This window comes from Aricia agestis, chromosome 20, assembly GCF_905147365.1.
Source record: "Aricia agestis chromosome 20, ilAriAges1.1, whole genome shotgun sequence".
NCBI classification, from domain to species: Eukaryota; Metazoa; Arthropoda; class Insecta; order Lepidoptera; family Lycaenidae; genus Aricia; species Aricia agestis.
The window spans coordinates 7,495,935-7,523,713 of NC_056425.1; the positions used below are offsets into that span (position 1 = coordinate 7,495,935).

At 35.1% G+C, this 27,779-nt stretch overlaps 1 protein-coding gene across 2 annotated transcripts; it reads right to left on the minus strand.

Moving 5' to 3' along the window:
* Positions 1-899: 899 nt before the first annotated feature.
* Positions 900-21,239, minus strand: LOC121737367. Of its 2 annotated transcripts, XM_042129034.1 has the most exons (5): positions 20,180-21,239; positions 9,891-9,992; positions 3,988-4,209; positions 3,176-3,332; positions 900-1,333 (listed from the first exon to the last, which is right to left on the minus strand). In XM_042129034.1, the coding sequence occupies exons 1-5, from the start codon at positions 21,123-21,125 to the stop codon at positions 1,234-1,236; spliced, it is 1,527 nt and encodes a 508-aa protein (XP_041984968.1). In that variant the 5' UTR covers positions 21,126-21,239; the 3' UTR covers positions 900-1,233. The 2 variants fall into 2 exon arrangements, with proteins under 2 accessions (XP_041984968.1, XP_041984969.1); XM_042129035.1 differs by lacking the exon at positions 9,891-9,992.
* Positions 21,240-27,779: the final 6,540 nt, after the last annotated feature.

A 27,779-nucleotide genomic window follows, 5' to 3' on the forward strand; every position in this document is an offset into this window, starting at 1 on the left:
AGTGCGCGGCAGAAAGTTACGCGAAAAACGCACTGTGGAAGACTGCCACTCATCAAGGTGATGAGGATGGTATGTTTTACGCGTGGGACGATAGCTAAAAGTTGCAGGTGGTATGATTCCGAACAATTCCTCAGAGCACTCCCCGTGATACAACCGATAGAAGATGCAGAGTGAAGCTACATCTCGGCGTAATTCCAGGGGGTCCAAGCTGTTTGAAACACTATGGCAGTCAACAATTCGAGCAGCCCTTCGTTGGATACGATCCAGAGGGAGCAGTTGGTATTTTGGCGCCCCTGCCCAGAGATGAGAACAATATTCCATATGAGGCCGAACCTGCGCCTTGTAGAGTTGTAGGCGTTGGTCCGGACTGAAGTACTGTCTCGCTCTGTTAAGAACGCCAAGCTTCTTCGAGGCTAATTTGGCCTTAAGATGATATCGGAACTGGACTTCGCTCGATATGTTGACGCCAAGTATCTCAATGCTAGGGGAGATGGTTAAAGATGTGCCCTCGAAACGAGGATAAACGACCATTGGTGACTTTTTAGTGGTGAACGCGCAGACTTGTGTCTTGGCGAGGTTGAATTGGACTAAGTTACGTCTACCCCATTCAGAGACCTTCTGCAATGAATTCTCCACCTTAGACACAAGTTCGTTTCGACTCTCTTTGCCGAGAAATATTAGGGGAGCCGGTATATACTCGTACAGCATCACCTGTACTATGTACAGATGCACCTGTAATATGTAACGTTTGTCGAAACGAAGGAAATATTTCTCATTTACAAAAAGGACTAGATATTTGAATACAACAAATAGAAACTCTGTAGGTCAAAATATACAATAAAATACAATATTATAATAATATAAATAAATAATATTCTAGTATATACAATTATCCTCCACTAATAAAAATGACTCTACTTTTGTCCACGTCGAAATAGGAAAGATCGTAAATCGCTTGAAACGCGACAAAAGGATGGTAAAGCACTGCCGTGCCCCCAGATTCAAACAACGGACTATAGAAAAGTAAAGTGACAGAGGAAGTCTGAAGAAATTGTATAACTATATCTTCTCTATACAGATGTATAGAGACGACATAGTAATACAATTTATATCTCTTTATAATTTATATGGATCTTCTTATAAGTAAGGTCTAAATAAATATTCTATTCTGTCGTTTTTCACAGCGCCTGTTTTTATTTTGTGCTCCAGTTCTTACTGTTTCAGTATACAGTCTCAAAATCTTGAAACTTCATTACATCTCGCAAATTCTTCTTTGTTTTTCGGTTCGGCTCCGTCCATTTTACTCCTTTTTTTCATGATGAAATAAATGTTCCTATAAAAATTTAAAGGTTAATCATCGAAGTACAATGATAGGGAGGTCGCATGTGTGTTAAAAAATAAGGATCGTATTTAATTTCGTATAATCTATCTGCTGCTGTCTAGTGCTTACAGTGCAGAGGCAAAAAACTAGACCAATGAGAATCCCAAGGACTACAAACTTGTTTTGTGTTTTAATTCCATTAATGTCAAAAATTGACTTTTAATAAATTTTGAGCACTAGACTAAAGTTATATACATACAATATTATCTAGTCTAGTGATGATGATCTGAATTCTGAAATCAATAAGCATTTTATATATTATACCGAAATAATATTATCATATTGATCGTATTAATTTGACCTAAAATCGTGATTTTTGGTCATACGAGAGTTAATATTTAAAATTTTGTTAAAATATTTTGAAACATGGTTCATGTTACATATCGTGTGACGTCGCTAGTTATGGTACTTCTAAGGGCAGTAGTACAAAAGTTTCACCGTATAATTTTATTTCAATTCTTTTCTACTGTACAAAGGCCATTCGCCAAATGACTTTGGTAAAATAACTTTCGTTTAATTTAATTTAAAATGCCAATAAAATAATTTATGTTTGACGCAGAATTTCTATAGTAAAGTAAATATTATATTTTAAAAGGCACTTATTATTAATTTAATGCGTATAATTATTGTAATCAATGACAATAATTTTGTATTGCTAAAGTTCAATTTAATGTTGTAGAAGCGTTTCAAAAGTAATAATATTTTAATCTACTTTTAATTCAATAGAGTGGTGCTTAAGGTGCTTTAAAGACTACTTAAATATTTTTTTAAAGTTGGTCTGAATGTTCAATATTTTTAAGTACAAGACTTCGACAAGAACAAGTTTCGCATATTACGTTATACGTACTTATTGTGCAAAAAATAAATATATGAATCGATAAACTGGACATGTAGTACTTTCTCCTGCATAACGTGAAATAACTGGTAAAATCGAAATCGAAAATCTGACACACTTACTGCCTTTAAACTGTCACTTTTGTGAGTCAAAAATGTATAACAATATTTTTTGGAAACCGTCTAATAACATTCTATCTAAGATGAATAAAAAAAGAAGGGTTGTCCAATTTTTTAACAAATTATTTTTATTGGTTTTTAAATTAGGAAATATATTTTATTAAAAAAAAAGCAACAATTTAGAAAACTGATACCACAAACAACAGCCTTCAACTTGGTCAATGTCTTTTAAATCTGTCCAAAAAAAAGGATCCAGTTTTATTTCTCACTCGAACTTGCTGATATTTCCATTATGCTTTATCCCAAAATGAAAAAAAAATCGGCTTGCCTGTCCATATAGATTCGCTTCCTTCTCAAATAAACCTTACGTTTGCGTTGTTTTTTAAATTAATTGGTCAATTAACTTGATAAAATATGTAGGTTACGTTGGCCATACTGACATTTTACCCGACCCAAAATATATACATAGTTACTTTTTGTTTAATTTTTCATTACATATCCGGCAGCTTGAAACAATGTTACTGTGTATGTTTGATACTATTGTACATGTGTTTTTTTTTAATGTTGTTAAAGCACTTTTGTTACTATTTCAAACATTTTTCATATTAAAATATTAGGTTACCTAGTCTGTCAAAAAGTCATGAAATTAAAAAGTGGCAACATCGTAGTGTCATCCCTTTCAAATCAATCTAAGAAAAAAGGGATGACACTACGATGTTGCCACTTTTTAATTTCATGACTTTTTTGACAGACTGTATATCTCTATAGTTTTTTCTATGGTTCTAATTGGCAAAAAATGTAGGTTATGTCGTTCTAATTAAATGATTATAACACACTTACGTAAATAAAGCCAACGCAACCAGCGTCAGGGTTGCGTCAAACAGGTAGAACGCGCCAGGAAATGTCTCAATACTTGACACGTATATCAGACTAGATGTCGGCATGTAGACAGACGGTGCAATGGCCTCCATCACTCCTATCACTGAACTTAGTTTAGCTAAAAAAAAACAAAAAAAATTAAAAAAAAAAAACATAAAAAAATGGTCGGCGGAAAAAGATGGCGCGATCATACATAATATGAGCCAGATAGATCTACGTTTGATCGAGAAGAGTGCAAGACTTTGGGGGAGGCCATAAGCTCTTTAAAAAAAACATGCCAACCCTATTACTGAGTTAACAAAACTGAAAAATTGTACTTGACAGATCTAGTCATAAAAACAAGGGTCATCGTTTGACAAGTGACAACCCTAATACAAAATAATAAATTGGCCAATTTATTTTGAGTTGATCCTGTTTGACAAAGAACACGTTTGTTTATTATTTCTTGCAACATAAAATAAAAATGTGCTTAGTTTTATTGTAATTAATTATTATGATTGTAAAAATACTTAGTTGAAATCTAATTTATAATCTCCATTAATTAACTGGCAGGTAAAAAGATAAGGGGTGTTAAAAATATAATATAAAATATATTATTGTGTACTAGGGATGTCAAAAAATTTTGTGAATGTCGGGATATATATCAGTATATATTATTATAATTCAATAATCAATAGAGTCAATGTCAAATAAGGGTGATACAGACTACAGCTTATAACTAGAAAGGGTAGTCTTATTAAACTACATCCAGTATTCCAGTAACTGTCTCTTACCAACTTCTTCCACTGGGACACTCTTAGTGGCAATAGACCTAACGGCTGTCAGACCAGTGTGGCTGAATATATTGAAGAGAGGAGCAGAGTAAAACCATTGTCTCGTCGGCGAAAACGCAAACACCAGACATCCAGCTATCCTGCTCACACCCGCCAATGCTCCAATCATGCTGTCCTGCACGTTGCATTTCTTGCTCAGGATTCCTATGCAGAAGGCTGTTCCTGTAATGCAAAAGGTGACATTTAAATAAAAAGTCATTGAAACGCAAAACATTTTCAAATCATTTTTAGTGAAACACGTACTATAGTCCTTTTTGTTTGGACGGCCAATTAAAAAAAAAATCTAATAATATCTATAATATCTATGGACGCTTCACACCACGTCAGTCTGGCCCCGTGCTAAGTACCTGAAGGACTTGTGTTACGGGTACCAGACAACGGAAATATATTTAATACTTTTATACTATACATGTATTTAAGATTTTTATTATATAATACACATATTTAATACACATCCATGACCCAGGAACTTTGAAAACTTTTTGTTCCGTCGGCGGGATTCGAACCCGCGACCCCCGGCTTGAGCTACCGACAGCCCACCCACTGAGCCACAGAGGTCGTCAAACATATGAATAGTCTCAACTCTCACACTTTGCTTCATATCTGTTAGGATAGTGCAACTGTTTTAAACGGCTAAGCCGCTAAACCGATTTAGACAAAAATGGTTTGGACTTGGAGTCACAAAAAGTTTATTTTTATTCCGAAAATGTTACATGGGTTTTTGTACAGGAAATTTTACATTTTTCGCGCGATATACACGAATACAGGGAAAGCAAAATGTAGATTAGATATTACTCATTTTATATAATCCACCATTTTTTTAAATCAAAGCCGAACAATGTAATGCAACACGATGTATATTGTATATGCGGATATTATGTTTTTAATTTAAACAAAAGCCACATCAAAGGATTTCGAGATATCGATTTTAATTGAAAAACAATAAAGATTTAACGATAATTTCGCAATTACCAGCTTTTATGTGGTTGTTTCAATGAATGCGGAATTTACGCCGCGTAACTTCGGCCTAGTATGTTTAGACACAAAGAGGTTGTATTCACTGTATTCGGTGAATTTGGGTTCGGATGGGATGGGAATGACGTGGTGCGAAACCACTCTAGGTGAATTCCGAATTTCCGATCTTTACAAGCGACCGCGACCTACAAAAATTTAAATGAAATGCCACTTTATGACCCAGGCTCTAGGTTCCATTTTTTACCGACATTGGTCTAGCGATGCCGCCGCCGCTTTGTAATGATGTAGAGTAAAATGAAACCTATAGCCTGTTGATAAAGTGGTATTTTATTTGAGTTTGGTCAGCCGCGTTCGTTTGTGGCAAAGATCGGAACTATCTTTATGCTCTTTAAAGTTATCTGAAAATACGCTTTTGTGTGTTAACCATTCTAGAATAAAGTTGGTCTTCTACAACTACCTATATTATTATGTATATTTTATATCGTGGTAAATATTACTCCTATCGAATGCGGAATATCTTGCATCATGTATATAATGCACATTTTGACCCTTTCACCCCGCAGATAAAAAAGTTGTAAAGATAACAGCTCTCTCGAACTCATACTCTAGTACAAATAATAACAGTTTAGTTAAAGATAGTATAAGTTTACAATTACAGTATGCTGTCTTAGAAAGTATATTTATAGTGAAAAGAGTCACTCCTAAACTACCGAACCAATTTCATGGACTCGATGTGGACATAGGTACTTTGAGTGTCGGAAAACGATATAGTTAGGTTAGTTTTTTCTTCTATTTTACTTATCCGAAAAAAAAAAATTACGGTTTTGTTTGATACGCGGATTTTGTAATTATTACCATAGCAAAGGGGTATGAAGATTTTGGCCGACCTACCTGTCCGCTATTGTGTTTTTTCGCGTTCACGAATATTTTTTTCAAATGGCGGCTTCAATGGCGGACAGTAATTCGGCCAGGCTCCATATAAAAATGTTCATACCCCTTTGCGGACAATATCTATGATCGAATGAATATTGAAAGTTTAAATTGAAAGTATACATTATATTTATTAAAAAGTTTTTGGCAAAACTTATAAAATCGCTTTTAGAACATTATTTTAGATTACCAAAAATATTCAACTTCGGTCGCAGAGATTAGTTTATCGTACAGCATTACATTTAGGCCGTGTTCAAACTTCAAACCAAACTGACTCAGCCGCCGAAAGTGAGCGAATGTATTTCCATACATATTCACTTTTCGTTCACATCTAACCGACAATACGTTATTGCGCTATGCGTAGGCGCTGACATTCGGCGGCCGATTAAAATAGCACGTCACTTCGCTCCGCGGACGCTGATTGGCTACCTCTATGTCAGCAATAGCGTATAGTCAGCATACTGTGAACGAAAAATACCGTTTATTTTTACGTTTACACTGGGGCTCACAGTGAGCCTCACATTCGGCGGCTTACAGTCAGTTTGGTTTGAATACCTAATTGAAAATTGCAAAAAGGCTATCCTTCTTTCCAATCCTTTTCCGGGACCTACATCCCGGGGTTATCTCAATACCAAATTACATCCGGTTCAGCACAGCACTTTGAACATGAAGAGGTAATGGATAAATGGACATTAACATTTTCGCATTTACATTATTAATTGTACAGTTAGACCAATAACATTAAATAGGACAACAAGTACCTACATAGTTATCTTAATAAAAAGTTTTGCTACCAATAATTTAATCTAGAAGTTATAATATTTTAAAATAATTTCGAAATATCCTTAAATATCGTGTTTTACTTTAACTTTTGTTTATATTTCATAAAATTGAGTTGATCTTGAATCAATTTTATCTAAAGTAACTCTAACAACTTCAATCTTAGTTTAGCCCACTTTGCGCAGTTGATCTCAAGGTTTAAAGTTTTTCTTACGCTAATAATAACACAATGCTCAACGTGGGAGAGCCATGTTTCGGCACGAATGGGCCAGCTCGACCGGAGAAATACCACGTTCTCACAGAAAACCGGCGTGAAACAGCGCTTACGCTGTGTTTCGCCGAGTGAGTGAGTTTACCGGAGGCCCAATCTCCTACCCTATTCCCTTCCCTACCCTCCCCTATTCCCTTCCCTTCCCATCTCTATCCTCCCCTATTACCATATTCCCCCTAATAGGCCGGCAACGCACCTACAGCTCTTCTGATGCTGCGAGTGTCCATAGGCGACGGAAGTTGCTTTCCATCAGGTGACCCGTTTGCTCGTTTGCCCCCTAATTTCATAAAAAAAAAACAATAAGAATAGTCTATTATTTCATAATTTTCTGTTCCTTCATGCTGTTTTTATGAAAATGCTTACTTAAATTTGATTGTGTTCCTGACATCTTAATTTGTATATTCGTCTGTATGCTACGTATTTCATTATAGCAAAAACATTTCCTTAACAAGTTTTCAAATAACGCTAAGAATTAAATGTACATCAAAATATTTAGAATTAACAAGCCCGGTGAACTTCGTGTCACTTTGAAACCTTCCCTGGACTTCTACGAATATTTTAAGACTAAAATGAGCCCAATCCGTCCAGGCGTTTTCGAGTTTTAGCGCGACTAACACATTTGAAAATCCATTTATATATATATAGATATGTTTGGATGTTTGCATTTGAAACAAATCCTGCTGGAACCATACACCATAACAACTTCCCTATACTTTCGTTATCTACGTCTATATTATAATATAGTATAATTAATATTATATGATGTGCTAAATCAGATTTAAATCGTTCTAATACTTGCAGAGTCTGCTCGATAGGAAAAGATTTTTTTTTTCATAATATTATTGGCGATGATTGTTAATAATTAAAATATTTTTAACAATAATTCTTCCCCTACAAAGTTTATCGCAGCTTCAGTTAAATGTAACTGCGAGTTCAAAGTTAAGAAACTTAGTAATAAGAGGAAGTAATCCGCGATAAATGTTTGACAGGAGTTATCACCGAAGTTACAAAGTTGAAAAATTTACGGACTTTAAAATAATTTCTGAACCAGTTTCCATTCAAATTAAATATATATGAAGAAAATGGTTATACCGTTGCCAGCTTAGATATTATAAACTATTTAGATGGGTAGCATAAATATAACTTTACTTATCATAATACTAGCTGTTGCCCGCGACTTCGTCCGCGTTAGTATAGTAGATCACGTCCCAAGTATTATTTATTGTACAAAAATATTCAATGTACAGCATTGACTTTCCTACGATTTTATTATATATATATGTTGCGCGCGGCTTCGCTTGCGTAATTTAGGAATTCCACGCGACCATACATTTTTCCGCAAAAAAATAGCCTACGTCCCTTAACGTGGTCTATTCTTCATGTTTGCCAAATAAAGAAAATATTACTCTTAGAATAATAAAATATAGCTTATGGCCTTCCTCGATAAATAGGCTATTTAACACTGAAATAATTTTTCAAATCGGACCAGTAGTTCCTAAGATAAGCGCGTTCAAATAAGCCCTTTCAAATAATTTTCCCCCGTTTTTTCCACATTTTCCTCTACTTCTTCGCTTCTATTAGTCTTAGCGTGATAAAATATAGCCTATAGTCTTTCTCGATAAATGGGCTATCTAACACTGAAAGAATTTTTCAAATCGGACCAGTAGTTCCTGAGATTAGCACGTTCAAACAAACAAACTAACAAACTCTGCAGAATTATAATATTAGTACTCGTATAGATTATAATATTAGTAAAGATTAACACACGAGCGAAAAACTTTGGATCCCTTTTGAAGAAAAATGCGGAAACGTAGGTGAATGAAATTTTGCACAGTTATAGTTTATATGGGTGAAGGAGTGCATCGAGCTAATATTATTTTGAAATTATGCTTTTATCATACATTTTTAAGTTCATTGACCTCACAGCTAATTATAAATTACTAGATGACGCCCGCAACTCTGTTGCGCCAAAACTCGCTTATCGCGCGAGAACCGTACATTTTTCCGGGATAAAAAGTACCCTTAGATATCCTTTCCCGGGACTCAAAGTATTTTTTTTTCTATGAAAAAGGGGGCAAACGAGCAAACGGGTCACCTGATGGAAAGCAACTTCCGTCACCCATGGACACCCGCAGTATCAGAAGAGCTGCAGGTGAGTTGCCGGCCTTTTAAGAGGCAATAGGGTAATAGGGGAGAGAAGGGAAGCGAATAGGGGAGGGTAGGGAAGGGAATAGGGTAGGGGATTGGGCCTCCGGTAAACTCACTCACTCGGCGAAACACAGCGCAAGCGCTGTTCCACGCCGGTCTTCTGTGAGAACGTGGTATTTCTCCGGTCGAGCCGGCCCATTCGTGCCGAAGCATGGCTCTCCCACGTGTAAATCATCATCACACACTTAAACTATAATTACAGGCAGTCTTCGATAGATTTTTTTTTCAAATTATTTATATATCCATATTAAATCAATCAAAATTTGGTTTAGCAGTTTAATCGTGATTATTAGTACGGGAGCCCTAGAACATTTTTTTTTATTACTATCAAGCTTATTATTTATAAGTAGCTTCGTTTTGATGAGACGAACAACAATCTTATCTGCGAAAAATCTTGAAAGTGGTAGCTAACAGAGATAGAAAGGATTTATACTTTGATTTGATGGTCCTTAAATATGGATTGTTCTATTTGTAGGACAATGTTACTCTTAAATTATATGACTATAAACCTATCAACATACAAAAAATCAGATGACTAGGGTTCCATTTTAGGTCAACTAAGTTTTGTTGATTACAGAACCCTAAAACGGAACCCTAACGATTCGCAGATAAAATAACCAAAAAAAAGGGATCCCTGACTATATGGATTAACAGTGGCAAGAACTTACCATTAACTTACCGAACAGTCCAAGCACAATGCTGATGGTGCCATACACGCTGTATTCCATCTCGGTGAAGTTGAATTTTCGTATCGCGTACAGGTAACTGACTTGTGAATCACCTGAAAACATGTTATCATCAGCGGTCGTTGACTGTACATTTGCATATTTTTTATCTAATTGTTTTACAATAGTCTTAAATAGTGTTGAAATATTTGACGTTGATTGTGAGAATGTAAAGGTACCGCATCAACGCGGCAAGCGACCGCGACCGACCAAAAATTAAATAAAATGTCAGTTTTTCATTTCATCATTAATCATGGCTTATGTCATTAGCTTGTGTCATAAAGTGTCATTTTACCTGAATTTTGTCGGTCGCGGTCGCTTGCGAGTTGCGGCAAGGATCGGAAAGCCTCCTTAAGGTTTGAAAATTTAACTACATTTCGTGCACATAATGCTTAAGGCCATCCCCCGAACAAACGACCTTAACCATACTTTTGCCGCGTTGCCGAGATTGCACCATAATCCATTTTTTTTACTTATCTTGGTTCAAAATTGACCTAAAAAATTTAAACGGGGAATATGTAGCTAATGAAATTGTCGATCTATTGGCGTGTGTTTCAAATAAAAGTAATTTGTAAATTCTAAATTCTTGAATTTTAATAAATTGGTAATACTTTGGAAGCTAATATCATGAGTATAATAAACAGCAGTCGGGTAAAAATAGGAAATTAATAACGGGGAAAGGATTCATATACTGAAGATTGTTGCTGTATTTTTATTATAATTTTGTAGCTTTCAAATCATGAGTTATAAGGATCTAAAACGGTAAACTACGGCATCTCCGTAGGGGGAGCGCCTTAAGGTTTAAAAAAAACTACATTTTGTGGACGCATTTTGCGCACATAATGCTCCAAATGAATGTTGCATGTTCGGATAATTCTCCTCTCAACGTGTTTTCGCCGTATTTTGTTTATGGAAATTACCTCATTACTAACGTACTTGAAAGAAATTTTTTCGAGTCTAAAATTTTTTCTGCCTTTTCTATTTATAATTAATAAATAAGTATTTGATTTAAAAGTAGAAAAGATATTATTAGGGAGTGTCTTTAAACTAATGTTGCTTAGGATAATTTGACGACCTCCGTGGCTCAGTTGGTGGGCTGTTGGTTCGAATCCCGCCGACGGAACAAAAAGTTTTTTAAAAAGTTCCTGGGTCTTGGATGTGTATTAAATATGTGTATCATATAATAAAAATCTTAAATATATTATGTAGGTATAGTATAAAAGTATTAAATATATTTCCGTTGTTTGGTACCCGTAACACAAGCCCTTCAGGTACTTAGCACGGGGCCGGACTGTCGTGGTGTAAACCGTCCATAGATAGATAACTATATATAATTTGGTGATTCAGTTTTGAGCTTTGACAATGTTTAAATTTTGAACGCAATTTTTTTGCAACTGAATAGAACAAAATGAGTCATTAACAACAACAGGTTTTCGGTCGATGGTCGAAAAACAACCTTTTATTACTATATGAATCAAAACTTGATAGGTAGTGTGTAATAGGTATGTATAGTTTTGTACCAATTTAATATTTTATTGTGCGTCGTCATTGACTATTTTAGATTTTACATGATATTTTATGTTAAGTTATATTGTGCCAAATTTCGCTGTTTGTACTATCTAAGGCTTTTTAACAAAATGTCAATTACATGAAAATGCATTATTATATTGTATGACTATCTAGTGGTACAATATAATAATGCATTGATAGTCATACAATATAGTAATGCAAGATGGCGCCCGCCTCTCTCTGTTGCGAAAAAATTCATTTATCGCACAGGAACCGTAAATTTTTCCGGGATAAAAAGTGTCGTATGTCCTTTTCAGGGGCTCAAAGTATCTACATACCAAATTTCAGCAAAATCGGTTTCAGCGGTTTGGGCGTGAAGAGGTAACAGACAGACAAGCACACTTTCGAATTTATAATATTAGTATGGACAGGTGGAATGTCAAAAAATAATATTTTAAGTATACTTTAAGCCCGGCCGCACATTATCCGAATTTCTGATCAGAAAAATTCGGATGCCCCGCCCCGCTCATACATTTTGACACGTAAGAAATTCTGATAGTGTGCGGGGTCTACAACAAAATGTATTCAGAACAGAGTCCGTCCAGAGGCGTCCGAATTTTTCTGATCAGAAATTTCGGATAATGTGCGGCAGGTCAGAAACGGCTAGACTTAATTCTAGCCGTTTCTGACCAGTTTGGCAACTATCACTGCGATTATTATAGTATATACCTGTTCTTTTTAAATAGGATATTTTACTGCAATATTTTCACGCTAGACGGCAGCACCAGCATAGATAGTAAAGAAAAGTTTTGTTCGACGTTTGACGACGTTTCCGTCAACATTCTGATATGACGTGTGCAACATGTCGGCTTTTGGTCGGATTATTTACTGTATGTGCTAGCAGCGTCCTCTGCTTCGGCTTTTGGATAATATTTCCTATTAAAATAAATTACAAAAAAAAAAACTTGTTACCTGCACTATTTGAAATCTATATTATTATGTTTTGCATTTTAAATAAGTCGCCACAAATCGCAATGAAACAGAAATGACGTAAATATTTCAAGAATGAAATAATATCATTGTGTTGGAGATAAAGTTGGATATTGAATGAATAATAATAAATGTAATTGAAGATGTTAAGACGTGGATGAAGTGGGTAACTAAAAATAAATATTATAAATTTTCATTTTTTTGCATGAATGGCTCGGAGGCTTTAGAACCAGTAAAATTATTTGAAACAAAAAAATGTGGATAATATTATGTATAGCCAGATATTGGTCAGATGATAGTAATAGTAATAATAGTTTATTGTCTCAGTAAATACATAATAAGGAAATGATACAAGAAAAAAGATAGATACAGAGTGTGACAATAATAAGGTGCACAACCCCTACACTAAGAGTCTTGTGCTGTAAGGGTTGACTAAATTAAATGTACATAATAATTTGATATATTATAAAGATGACAGAGAGAGGGCCTAAGCTAAGTATATTAATTTCTATAATTTTAATATTTGTATTTTGTGTGTATGTGTATGTGTGTGTGTGTAGGTGTGCGTGTGTGTGTGTGTGTGTGTGTGTGTGTGTGTGTGTGTGTGTGTGTGTGTGTGTGTGTGTGTGTGTGTGTGTGTGTAAGTGTGTGTGTTTGCTTGTGTGAGTATGCAAGAGGATCTTATTTTATTATTTGTACCATTTTTTCAGTATCCTCATAGTTAAGACTACCAAGCCAACGGGTGACTGCTATCTTGGCCAGTGTTTTATTCATGGTGGAGAGTTTTTCAATTTCTTTATTGGCTTTGTTATACAGTAGCGGTCCTAGGAACAGCTGATGATGTTGTGCGGTTGTTGTGCATGTTTTGGGTATTGTAAATATTTTAGGTTTTCTCCTTTTGCTATCTGTGAGATTTAGATTATTAGTTGCACGCTGTTGTACTAGTATTATATTTTTAATATACAGTTGTCTAACTGTCAGTAATTTTGTATGTTTATAAAGAGCATCTGATGGAAATTTAAATGTAGCTACTTTAATAACTGCCCTTTGAGCTCTTTCTACCAATTTCATGTGTGTTTTACAGGCGCCTCCCCAAACAAACCGTGCTTTATGCGAGTCAATACAGTAGCACAGTATTGACTCGCATAAAGCACGGTAGACTTCTAATATTTGCTTTCTGTCGGCAACACTACGTAATTGTCTAAAGACATATATAAGCTTCCGTACTCTATTGCTAATTGGTCGCTGTTAAGCATTAATGTCCTAGCCCACAATTTTTTTTGTAGTTAAATTTTGAATGCATTTGCAAACATAACATGCACATGCAAACATAACTGCATTTATAACTCAATACGTAATTTTTGTGTGGGTTAGTACACGAATGCTTAACAGCGTCCAATTGTAACAATGTGCTCTTTCCAAGATAAATGTCGATCAATTTAATCAACCGAGATATTTTATGCTGGGAACTTCTTGAATTTTCGGACAGTTGATGGAGTTCGTGAGGTTGCAGTTGTTGTTAATATTAATATGTAGTGGCGGTACCAGTCTCCGGTTCAAGGTAAATTTGATATATTTAGTCTTGTCTACATTTAGTGTTAATAGATTATTTGATAGCTAATTCGCAACAATATTTAAGCCTACTTGTGCGTGAGTCCGAGCCTCCTCCCAAGCTTTACCACTGAAAACTAAGGCTGTGTCATCAGCATAAGAGAACAATGATGAAGTAGGTAAGTTAAAATTATAAGGGAAAAAATGAGAAATTGCCCTTATATTACAAAATTTTAGTTATTCACTTCATCCACTTACTTATTCAAATCTATACTAATGATATTATAAAGCGGAAGAGTTTGTTAGAACACGCTAATCTCAGGAACTACTGGTCCGATTTGAAAAATTCTTTCAGTGTTAGATAGCCCATTTATCGAGGAAGGCTATGGGCTATATTTTATCACGCTACAATTTATAGGAGCGAAGAAATAGAGGAAAATGTGGAAAAAATGGGGGAAATTATCTGAAATTGCTTATTATCTTAAGAACTACTGGAGCAATTTTTATGTTATTTGGCACACATGAAGAATAGACCACTTGAAGGGACAAAGGCTATTTTTGCGCAAAAATGTACGGTTTCCGAGAAATTCCTACATTACGCAGGCGAAGCCGCGCGGTACCTCTAGTATTACAATAATTAAAATATAGGTTGGATGATGCACAGGTATCCTGTGGTGACTAATTCTCAAAAAATTATTGTATTTTTTGTAAGAATCGACAAAATGACGTTTTTAAAACCACTGCGCAGCGAGCAAATTAATATTTAAAGTGTTGTAAATTATTATAAAATCAACTGATAATAAAATATTGGGAATATTTCTATATTTGAATAATATTACGCAAATGTCAGAATATTGACAGAAACGTTGTCAAATGTCGAACAAAAAAGCCGTTTAGCATTAAAATATTGTACATATATACTAAATAATAATCATATTAGCTTAGACGATGATAAAAAATCAGACTATCATACACGTATTTTGGCTAGCTAAAGGCGGCAGAAAACAGGTCTTTATTTATCATTTGAGCTCGCGATTTTTTTCTATTTATATAAACCGTTCTCTCATTAATTAGTAACAATATTATCAGATTTGTTTATTCATATTACTGTTACTCTGCGGACCGTGGTGATGGTTGGTCAATGAGTCGAGACGGCCTACATGCTCTCATACATAAAACAAAACTTCCGAGAAACAAAAATGTTTCTATGGTTTTTAGAGTGATGCACCGAAAGAGTAAAAATCTATACTTACCTTATTGTACTATTATAGGTCTACCAGAATCTGATGGCAAAAAGTGAGAAAATAAATTGACTCTAGCAATACCGGGGTAATTGGAATAAAATATTTTGACCCTTTTTTCTTCTTTTAGCGGCTGATTATGTGTGTTAAAAATTTATCCAATGATCGAGGATATTTTTTGAAAATCTGCTGTCAAAAATTGCCATCAGATCCTGGTAGATCTATTCTAACGCCTCCTCTGAGTGCATTGTGTCTATTATTAATGTTTAAATTCAATTTAATGAAGACAATCGAAATCTTCATTTAATTACGGTTGAGTAATTAATATTTCTCTCTGAGTGTGGCAGTTAGACTTCGCTGTCACCAGGTCGTTTTTAGGATTCCGTAGCCAAATAGCAAAAAACGGAACTCTTATAGATTGGGGAAACGCTGCCGACATCAATACAATTTTTGTGCTGCAGAAGCGAGCTATACGCTCAATTTATAAAATGTCAGCTTTTGAATCTTTGAGAGAAAAGTTTAAAGAAATTGGTATTCTAACTGTTGCTTCTCAATACATTTTGGATAATGTATTGTATGTTAGAAATAATTTAATTAAATTTAAAACTAAAAGTGATAGTCACGGTAGAAACACTAGAAATAGGCACAAGCTGGAAATACCAGTGATCAGACTTAGCAAAATAAGTAAATCTTTTAAAGGTCAATGTATACGCCTTTACAATAAAATCCCGGAAAACGTTAAAAATCTATCAATTAATAAATTTAAAAAAGTAATTAAAGAACGTTTGTGTGCCAAAGCCTACTATACGGTCAACGATTTCCTAAACGATAGCACATCTTGGGAGTAGGATGGCTGCTTGCAAGGCTGATTCTACATTTATTATATCTGACTTACAATTGTGTATTCATATTGTATAGATTAAGTTATTTACATTGTACATTTTATTTTTTTTAAAAGACAAATTTTCCACTTTTTTACTAAAAAGTGGCCCCGTGCGAGTTTCTTACGCCGGTCCTTCTCGCCGGGTTAGTTCCCGAACCGGTGGTAGGCAACATGTAGTTCAACGTTCTGAAAATATTTGATTCAAATTTATTCAGAAATAAAACAATTTTTATTTATTATTTTATTTATTTATTTATTCGTCATGTCTGTCTGTCTGTCCGTATGCCACAGCCACTTTTCTCCGAAACTATGAGGGCTATACTATTGAAACTTGGTAAGTAGATGTAGTCTGTGAACCGCATTAAGATTTTAATACAAAAATTTAAAAAAAAATTTAGGGGTCCCCATAGGTTGTACAACTGAAACAAAAAAAAATTTAATCTAACCTATGCTTGTGGGGTATCTATGGAATATGGATAGGTCTTCAAAAATTTTATTGAGGTTTCTTACATCTTTTTTTTCTAACCTGAATAGTTTGCAAGAGAGACTCTTCCAAAGTGGTAAAATGTGTGTCCCCCCTCCCTCTAACTTCTAAAGTAGGGGCGTTATAAATCTAAAAAATAAATGATGTACATTACTATAAAAAATACCAACAAAAATTGGTTTGAACGAGATCTGGCAAGTAGTTTTTTTATACGTCATAAATGGTAAACATATTTAATTTAATTTTTATTAAATCCAGATGATATAAAAATAAATCAAAAACCTTTTAATTTCATAAAAATAAACCTTATTGCTGCTGCGGAACCCTTCATGGGCGAGTCCAACTCGCACTTGGCCGGTTTTATTAAATCGATAGCAATCAACTGCAGGTAGGGACTTGAATTTAAAGTCTCTATTACGGAACCCTTCGCGCGCATGTTGGACTCGCACTTGACCGGTTTTTCTTAGCAAAAATATTAAATCTTTCGCGAATTAAGTTTTTCGCGAGCTAGCTCAGAGGAATTGAAGGCTGAAAGTATTTATAAATTAGTAGAGCTTATTGCTCTACTAATTTTATAATTTATAAATACTTTAAGCATTTTACGTTATAAAATAGCCTGTTTTTTTTTGTTGTTATATTTTTATATAATACTAGACGACGCCCGCAACACCGTTGCGCAAAAATCTCCATGTCAAATTTCATTAAAATCGGATCAGCGGTTTGGACGTGAAGAGGTAACAGACAGACAGACAAACACACTCTCGCATTTATAATATTTAGTATGGATTTTATATTATATTGGATCTACTCTGTAATGTATTCACGTTCGCGTTATGCTAAAAACAGCCAACATTGCGAAGTTCTTTCAAGTATGCACAATCGACAACGATCATGGAAAATCATTGACGGACATAATATTATGTATGTAACTCTTGGGAAAAACACAGATGACAACATTTATGAAAATAATCGGCCAAGTGCGAGTCGGACTCGCGCACGAAGGGTTCCGTACCGGTATAGAGCGAAAGTAGATAAAAAATTGTGTTTTTTGTATGGGAGCCTTAAGTATTTACTTTATTTTAATTTTATTATTAATTGTTAAAGTACAAATATGATTAAGGATTTTGTGAAAATTTCAAGTGCCTTGCTGTTACCATTATTGATTACGAGCTAAAAAGGCCAAAAAAAACAAGTTTCTTGAATATTAACTTTATTTTATTTTTAGTATTTGCTGTTATAGCGGCAACAGATATACATTATCTGTGAAAATTTCAGAAGTGTAGCTATAGCCGTTCTTGAGTTACAGCCTGGAGACAGACAGACAGACGGACAGACAACGAAGTCTTAGTAATTGGGTCCCGTTTTTACTCTTTGGGTACGGAACCCTAAAAATGGAGATCAAAACGGGCTGTTCGAAATTCATCCATACGATATAAAAGCTCATGCGAAAAGGTAGAGTTTGGTTACGAAATTCTGTCACAATCCTTTCTGAATTAAGAGATTGCGAGGAAACAAGGCTAAATTTTTAATTTTTGGAGCTCTGAACGCGATGATTTTACGCAACATATTTTATGTAATAATATGCATATTATATACATTGATAATGTTGTTTATTGTTAATATTCACGAGGCGAGGCTAGTTGGCAAAAATTTACACTTGACATTTAAATGTCAAAATTTAGGGTACAGAGGTAAGAGGCTGACAGACACACTTTCACATTTATAATATTAGTATGGATTCCAGTTCCAAATTTTGCGGTGTCACGGTGACACCACCTCATTGATAAAAGGTCTTTTTTTAGGGTTACGTACCCAAAGGGTAAAAACGGGACCCTATTACTAGGACTTCATTGTCTGGCCGTCTGTCCATCTGTCCGTCTGTCCGTCTGTCTGTCGCCAGGCTGTATCTCAATGACCGCTAAATCTAGACTTCTGAAATTCGCATAGATTGTGTAATGTGTATATATCTGTTGCCGCTATAACAACAAAATATACTAAAAACAAAATAAAATTAATATTTAAGGGGGGCTCCCATACAACAAACGTGATTTTTTGGCCTTTTTTGCTCTACTTATATCAATAATGACAACAGGTACCTACCTGTTGTCATACCTACCTACTTGAATTTTTCTCAAAGTCCTTAATTATATGTGTACTTTAATATTTATTAATGATATTAAAATAAAATAAAAAATTAAGGGGGCTCCGATACAAAAAACACAATTTTTGGCCTAATTTTGCTCTATAATGGTACGGAACCCTACGTGCGCGAGTCCGACTCGCACTTGGCCGATTATTTTGTATTTTCCTAAGAGTATAATATATAGGTATGAAATAGATCTGCTATAATATTAAGTATGTTATAACAGATCTATTTCATACCTATACATATTTTGACAAATTTTGATACATGCCATCAACGTGGACGTAAAATATTCAGACGCAAATAGAAGTCAATGACCTGTCTTTACAAAATCATCTGTACGGTTCGCAAAATCATTTAGGACTTTTCAAAATGTACGCAAGCATTTACATATCAAAGAAAAGAATGCTACGTACAAAGTACAATGATTTTTTGAAAACCATGCAAAGCAGTAAAAAGTGTTTAACGTTTTAATAATAATAAAAAAAATGTTTTAGACATGGTTTGCGAAGTATCTAAATAGTTAGTAAATTAGTAATAGGTATTACTCAAAAATAAAGTATACCTAACTTTGGTTTATTTTGTTTCATAAATACTATAATATAGCCTTTATTTCTTAGCCACTATTTCAAAATATTGAATTATTTTAAATTAATTTTCCACGTAAGTACTTATAAAACATTTGAAAATAAATAACGAATAATATTTATTACTTTATTTGGCTGGCTGTACCAACCTGCTAAATCTTATGCTACCGTTAGACGATTTTGTATTTGAACTTTTTGTTTAATTTACATCCTGGTTTACACAACATTCGATACTCATTTAAAGTATTACTTAATTTCTTTGATATAAAAAACATTAAACTTTAATTGACAGAAAGTAGTTGAGTGGCCCATGATTTAGATAGTTATGACTATGAGTATAATTATTTTAACTAAGCAAGTTAGAGTATAATATTATATTTGAATACTAATAATACATAGACAGTATAGGATTAAACTTACAATTTTGTTTAGTTGGTAAAATTACTTTTGTATTAATTAACTTATTTTATGGCTAAATCATTTTTTTCAAACGGTAGGTATACCCATTTATTCTTAAATTCGTTACAAAAATATTGAATTAAATTTTTTATTATAATAATAAATTATACAGTTTATACTTGTAATATCAAGAGAGAATTAGCCATGGCCTAAAAAAGGGCGCATATTGCTTACCAACTAACTTGGCGGCCTTCAGTTTATTGTGTATGAAAGGCAGTAAGTAGGTAAACATATTATTGTATGCACCAAAGATGTGTGCCGAACAAAAATTTTTACAAAATTGCAACAGAAAATCTGCAAATAACTTTCTTGATTAAATTATTGTGTTTAATTTTCAGATGTCACTTTGCTCAAGTAATTTAACTATGTGTTAATAGTAATTTCCAAATTACTCACCGTACAAAGGTCCAACCATTATCACGTACAGCACAATCACAGCCCAGATCTGACTTCTCAGCCCGTATGCGCGAGGTCTGACCACAACCAACACGGTTTCTGTCACAAGAGAGAAAACCTCCCTTAACTTCCCACTGTCATTCCCCACATTGACTGGAGGCGTCACATCCTCCAACTTAAACACCCCATATAACAACGAACTCACATGCAACAATATACACAAAGTGAACACGCCGTAGTAACCGAAACACTTTAGAATGATCCCACTGAGCGCGGTTCCCGTAGGAGTTCCCAAACTGACGCAAATCGTCACTAGTCCGAGACGAAACGTCCTGTTCTCCTCCGTGGTGCGATCCGCCATGAAACTGTACATTCCCATGAATATTATGATGTAGCTGCCACTGAAGGCAGCCGGTAGCGCCTCAATAAGCGCCGTGGCGGTCAAGGAGACCTCAAACATGTAGTACGTCGCTAATAGCAGGCCTGCGTTCGCCACAATCTCCCCTAGGAACGGAATGAGTATGAAAATCTTCCGTCTCTTCGTTCTGTCACTATACGCGCCTATGAATATCACCATAGCCGCCGGGATGCTCGTCTGAAGAGGGAACTTCCAAGCGACGACCTTCGCGACCAGAGATTGGACTGCATTCACCTCCGCGTCCAAGCCTGTGGTGTTCCTGAACTTGATTCGGTCGCAGATGTCATCGCTGAATTGGAAGTTGGCCCGGCAAGACTTCTCCAGGTGCATATTCTGGACTGCAAGAGACGAGAGCGAGGTGCACAGCATGTAGATGAAGAGACATGGCTCTACCGTCGTCTCAGCCAGGCAGTACCTCAAATTCTTCAGAAAATCCTTGGTTCTCTCGCGAAACGTCCGCCTTTCGCAGCCGGCCGTCAGTAGCACGTTGGACTTAGTAAACTCGGTGCTCCCTATAGCCACACTCATAGCTAAAAGTGAGAGTTAGTAAAAGTGATTGGAAACTCGCGGCTCGAACAAGCTCGGTTCGCGTCTTCTACCAAAAACCATACTAACGTGGTGAGAACCGCTCACATGTCGGTGCGAGCGATAACAGGCGCCCGCGCACCGCGCAACTCTTTATTAAGCTACATTTATCTGAATTACGCATACGATTTCTAATAAACAAGTTACGTATAAAAAATATACAAAATTAATATTATATGACCTCAAAAGTCCTTTTTATGATGTAGTCCGAACCAAAAATTAGTCACTTTAATTCCATTTACGTAAAATGATTTGTGACTCGCCTCGTGGCTTGAACTATTAGCACAGACTACTAAATATTCTATTAGCGCAAAAACGTTCACAAATACAGGACTTGTTTTAAATTAACATGGAATTATGAGAAGTTATAAAAGTCTACTTTGCAAATGAACCTTCATTTTCGCTTCTCGATTGCCCTTGTGGTTTTCCGTCGTACGGAAAATGAAACAAAAGAATTGCAATAACGGTATTACTACATCGTAGTGCGAATACAGCTGCTATAATAGAGCACTAGATGACACCTCTCTCTGTTGCGCCAAAGTTCTTTTAGTGCGCGGGAACCGTAATTTTTTTCCGGATAAAAAGTATCCCATGTCCTTTCCCGGAACCCAAAGAATATCCATACCAAATTTCAGCAAAATCAATCCAGTGGTTTGGGCGTGAAGAGAACAGACAGACACACTTTCGTATTTATTTTTATAATATTATTAGTAAATATGGAAGTAAGGATAGTGTATGCTAATGTCTTTTTTATCAGTAACAATGATAATAATAATTAAAGAAACGGGTTACCTATCACGTCAAACACTTTATATTATGTTAAATAATAATTTACTTTTATGCACGGTCCATACTTTCGTACACTAATAATAAAACTTCCGAAATTATTTGTGATAACCTAAAACTAAATCAAATAACTAAATATTATAACAATTAATAAGTACCTAGTAACAATGATTAAAGCCAGCAAACAATATTACACTTATCATAAGTACCCAACCATAATATTAGGAATAACATAACACAATAATTTAAGTAAATTTAAAACTTAATTAAGTAATAAAAAAACCTGGTGAGGGAGCTAATAATCTTAAGCTATGGGTTATGGCTATAAGGAACACTATAATGTCAGTTTTCAAACAAAAGAACTAGACCAAAATCGTCATACAAACACACGAAAACAGACATGGCTTGGTTTTCGTTGGGAGTAAAGAATATGAAAAAAAAATGTTTTTTCATATCGAGGGACGTGCAAAGAAAAAATATAGGGTTGTCAAAAAGAAAACAACGGACGTAATAGCGAGCTTATAATATTTTTCCAATCCAGTGATCGAATCCAGCTGAATCGCATTCCAGTGCATTCCCGTTTACATTATTCCAGCGCTGGATTGAATTTAACTGGCTTGGAATAAAGTAAACCGACCATTTAATACTCCCCACACCGATTTCGGTGACGGTAGCCAGTTTCATTGAAACCAGGCCAGGTAAGCAGGAGTAATTTTATAGTGCTCAAGTGTGTGCGCAGTACATAAGAGCACTCTCTATTCCTTCACTCTCATAACCCAGTGGGACGGAAGTACGACAGGACTGGTGAGAGATCAGGCGCAGGACCGACTTTTTATATGCCCATCCGACGCCTGGTCCATCTTACTTGTCTATCAGGTGATCAGCCTGCATTGTCCTAACCAAACTTGGAAATAACGTGTTTCCAACACGGGGATCGAACCCACAACCTCCGAGTCGAGAGCCACGCTCTTAACCTAGACTAGACCATGAAACCGGTCATAAGAACTTTTGACTACTCAAAAGGACGCGACTACGCGAGATCATTCCCTCATTCGCGATATCGCGTGATCTATGTGGTATTTAGTATTCATTTCGCGGCGTATTAAGCCGTCCCCACACCGGAACAGATTACATCAGATAGGAGCTTCCCAGATGCTTATTAAAATTCACCGTTCGATGCAAAGAACGATGCGATAGCTTATACCTTAGATGTGAGCACTTGAGCAAAATACTGCAGGTGTATTGCAGATATTTTCATAAGGCTATGTTATGTTTTCTTAGTATGTTCAAATAAATTTTGATCTGTAATATTATGTACACAATAATGCTACGAATTTAAATATCACAAATTGACTACAGTCTACACTATAAATAAAAAATTGCCGCATATGAATTTGTAGATAAGTACTAAAACAATACAATCTAAAATATTGTTTTTTTTTCTTTAAATCAAAATTGATCAAGACGTACTACTTAATAGCTTTGTCCACACTGTGCCTTTTTCTGTTCGTCAAGGGCATGCGTTATAGCCTTATAGCGCAGTCAACAGCGAACGTGAGGCATGCCCGCGACTATATTGTCATTTTTGAAGTTTTGGATAAGGTCAGATAATGCGTCGCGGGCATGCCTCACGTTCGCTGTTGACTGCGCTATAACGCATGCCCTTGACGAACAGAAAAAGGCACAGTGTGGACAAAGCTATTGGTTATGGCGTTGAAGTACCGCTGACGGCAGATAATTTCAGAGCTTTCCAGAGAAAACTTGGAGAGTAGCGCACAATTAAGAGTTTGAATAATGGTTTTCAGCCGCGTATTCCTTGTGGTCAAACCAGTTTTACGAATGATTTTAGCCACGAGTGAACACTAAACATCCACACTGATACTATACACTACCTAATATTAAAATTAATAGCAATAGCCTGGATAGTTTGTTGCTATTCGAAAATTTATTAGAGATTTAGTAAACTGCAAACTTCTATTAATGGCTACGTGCATTTTCAATGGAATAAAAATGTTAATCTCATGACAGGATACGTCACCTGATTGAAAATTCGCAAGACGAAGGGAGAGTAGATAGGAATCCCCACCCATTCTACCATGCAGCGAAAATGTAATTACAAATAAGCGCGGTTTACCAGGGATAAGACATAGCAAGACGTAATAGAAAAGAAATTTTTTTTCTTGTTCATGTTGATGTTACGAAAAAATATAATAGTTAATTGAATTTATCGAAAAGCCACTGTGTTTTGAAATTGGCCTCTGGGGCTACATGTAAAGATAAGAAAATATTACTGCTCCCACAGACTTGCCTTAAGCAACTTATTATTTTCCTTATGCTATTAAATGGGATAAAAATAATTCTTTGGCCGCTTTGTGGATGAAAAGAAGTGAAATATATGACTTTTCCTTTACTTTTTGTTGGTACAAAAAAGTTAAGGAAAAGTCATATATTTCACTTAATATACATAAAAATAAGATACAAAATATTATAACGATAAGATAGATTTTTTAATATCAGGAACTTGGCCTGCACACTTCCATGCGCTTAGATATAAAATTATTTTTTACCTAACCGAAATATTATACGAATTTTTGATGTGTAGAATTAAGAATAGTTTATTTATACGTGGGAGAGCCATGCTTCGGCACGAATGGGCCGGCTCGACCGGATAAATACCACGTTCTCACAGAAAACCGGCGTGAAACAGCGCTTGCGCTGTGTTTCGCCGAGTGAGTGAGTTTACCGGAGGCCCAATCCCCTAACCCCTACCCTATTCCCTTCCCTACCCTCAACTATTCCCTTCCCTTCCCTACCCTCCCCTATTACCCTATTCCCTCTTAAAAGGCCGGCAACGCACTTGCAGCTCTTCTGATGCTGCGAGTGTCCATGGGCGACGGAAGTTGCTTTCCATCAGGTGACCCGTTTGCTCGTTTGCCCCCTTATTTCATAAAAAAAAAATAGTTTAAGTAAGTACTGTTTTTGTGTTTTTCTAGTCTTGGTCTTACCACCTTCATGCTAAAAAATACCAACTTGTTATTCCTTGCAATCAAACCTTCAGAGATTTTGCTCTTAAAATCATAATATTACAAAAAATCATGATTTATTCAAAAAGTTACTGTAAGAGAGGCGATTGCTCAAAGGTCAGCAAAAAAACTTGAATAATTTCTAGAGCAACCTTTGAATGAGTAAATGAATAATTTGGAAAATTCGTACGAAACTTTTTTTATAATAATATTTTATTGTGTAAGTAAATTATTTAAATGTAAAACGATGAATAAATATGTAATCATAACTATATTGATATCACAACAGATTAAATATATTATGACTATCATAGGTCTAATACAGGGTGCAATTAAACCTTCCTGCCAAATTTTTTCCAGGGCTTAATTTTGTATCATTAGGACTCTCCATTTAACCAAAAAAAATTGGGTGTTATATTTTTTTTTCAATGACATATTTTATCCCATTTAAAATCGTTGCAGAACGGTCACTCGCGGCGCGAGGGAATGAGAGGGGGTGACGCGGGATGAGGCGCGCGCGCGGGGCACGTCACGCGCGGTCGACGCATCGTGTCCATTAATTGTAGTGTTTTTTAGGATAACTTTCGGAAGGTATTTCTCGAAATTTTAGAACTGAGTGACTATAAAAGAAAAAATACATGTATTTTTATTTTTAACAAGGATCAATATATCTAAATTTGGCAGGAAGGTTTAATTGCAGCCTGTATAATTACTTCTTAAAATTAATGAATATAATATTACAGATATTCAACAGTAATCTTAGATGATAATAAATGTGCAAATTGTCCAACAATTAGACATCGCATTTTGATGCAAAATCATGTTCGAACAAACTATATTGCATATTGGAGTTTAACTGGGACCGTTTTGACTATGTCTTTGGCGTTACGTTTCTTGTAAGTATTTTTAATGTAAAATCTACGTCATGCCGTATCCTGAGAGAGAATGTTTCGAAATATTTGATAACAATATTAATTGAGACGCATTACACTACAGCTAGAAGAGTACTTAGGGAGTACAGTACAGTCATGTCTTGTCTAGGTACATACAGTCTGCATGGCGCGGCCATGCAAACTGTATGTGCGTCGCAGACTCGATCACACAAAAAGTGTGCCGTCTGCGATCTCCCTTATGCTACCTAACTAAAATAAGTTAAACTTTTTAAATTGCACACCTTGTTGGACAAAACTAATAAATACCCAAATTTTACACATTTTGATGATTTTTGGAATGCATTTTGAAATATTTTGAGTTCCAAACATATTATAATAAAATCACGCATAAAAGGCTTATGACGTGTCAATTCGCTCCGGTTCATTTTGATTCAAATGTAAACAAAAGGAAATTCAACCATTTAATATAGGGTGTGACAAAGCTAAGTAATAATACTTTAGCGTGAGAATGTGTTCCTTGTAGATAGTTCAGTGTGAAAGCAGCAGCGCCGAAAGACCAAATTTTTCTTTCACTTTTATATGGGCAAGCGCCCCAGCGTCACGAGGTTCCCCATACAAAAGTATGGTAAAATAAATTGGTGTTTCAGCGCTGCTACTTTCACAGTGAACTGACTACGAGGAGCGCGTACACACCCTAAAGTATTATCACTTAATTTTGTTACACCGTGTATTTATATTTTTAAATTATCGGTAAAAAATCGTCATGATTTGCATTAAATAGCAAACCCTTAGCTTTGTTTACACTTACATCAAAAGGAATCGAAATACAAAAAAAGACGGGTTGCACTCCGGGAGTGCCGGCAGAAGTGAAAACTTAATTATAAGCGTTGTGCATTATTTTTTTAAAACAATTTTTTATGAAAATCGATTTTTTAAAAAATCGATTTTTTTAATTAATCGAAACCCATAAGTACAATTTTTTAACACATTTTTTATGAAAATCGATTTTTAAAAAATCCATTTTTTTTTAATTAATTGAAACCCGATTTTTGATGAGAGATTTTAATCGATTGATTACAATCGATTAAAAAATATCGACAATCGAAAAAAAACAATCGAATGTTCGATTAATCGATTTCGATTCGATCAGCACGAGAATCTGACGCGAGTTTCACAGTTTTTACCCATCCCACAAAAGTGCTCAACGCCGCTAAAGAAGTTTTCACTTCAAAAATACGCATGTCACGAAACTAAAGGAGTATGTTTTTAAATGTATGGAGTCTGGTCGAAATTTCCACCACTAACCTTTAAATAATATTAAAATTGTCTACTGAATACTGAATCATTATAACCAGACCGCAATCAAAAATACCCTGTCAGAGAAAAGTTGTGGCTGAATGAAAAGTCGTGTTTTTTACCATTTTGTATGAAAAATATTGTAGATATAATAAACATAAATTGAGTTTGGTGCAAATGTCCACAACCTATGACATTTGCGTAATGGTCTGCTAAATTCGGTATCATTATAACTGGACCGCAACCAAAAATATCCTTTAAGTAAAAAGTTATGACGAAATGAAAAAGTTTTCTAGCATTTTATTCCATATAAAATAGTGTTAATATGATCCATTGCACTTTTTAACTACTCAGTCTATGTTATAATATGTCATGCCGCTTAACATTTCCTATTAGGTTTTCACTGAAATAGATAAATATCAATATCAATATTTTCACTCACAAAAATAATTTTTCAATATAGGTATTATGGTCATAACTTTTTACTAACAGCTTATTTTTTAACTGTCTCATAATGAAAGTTACTCTATATTTTATATATAGAGTAACTTTCATTATGGGTCTCGTTTCAATATGGGTCTCGTTAGTGGTGAAAATTT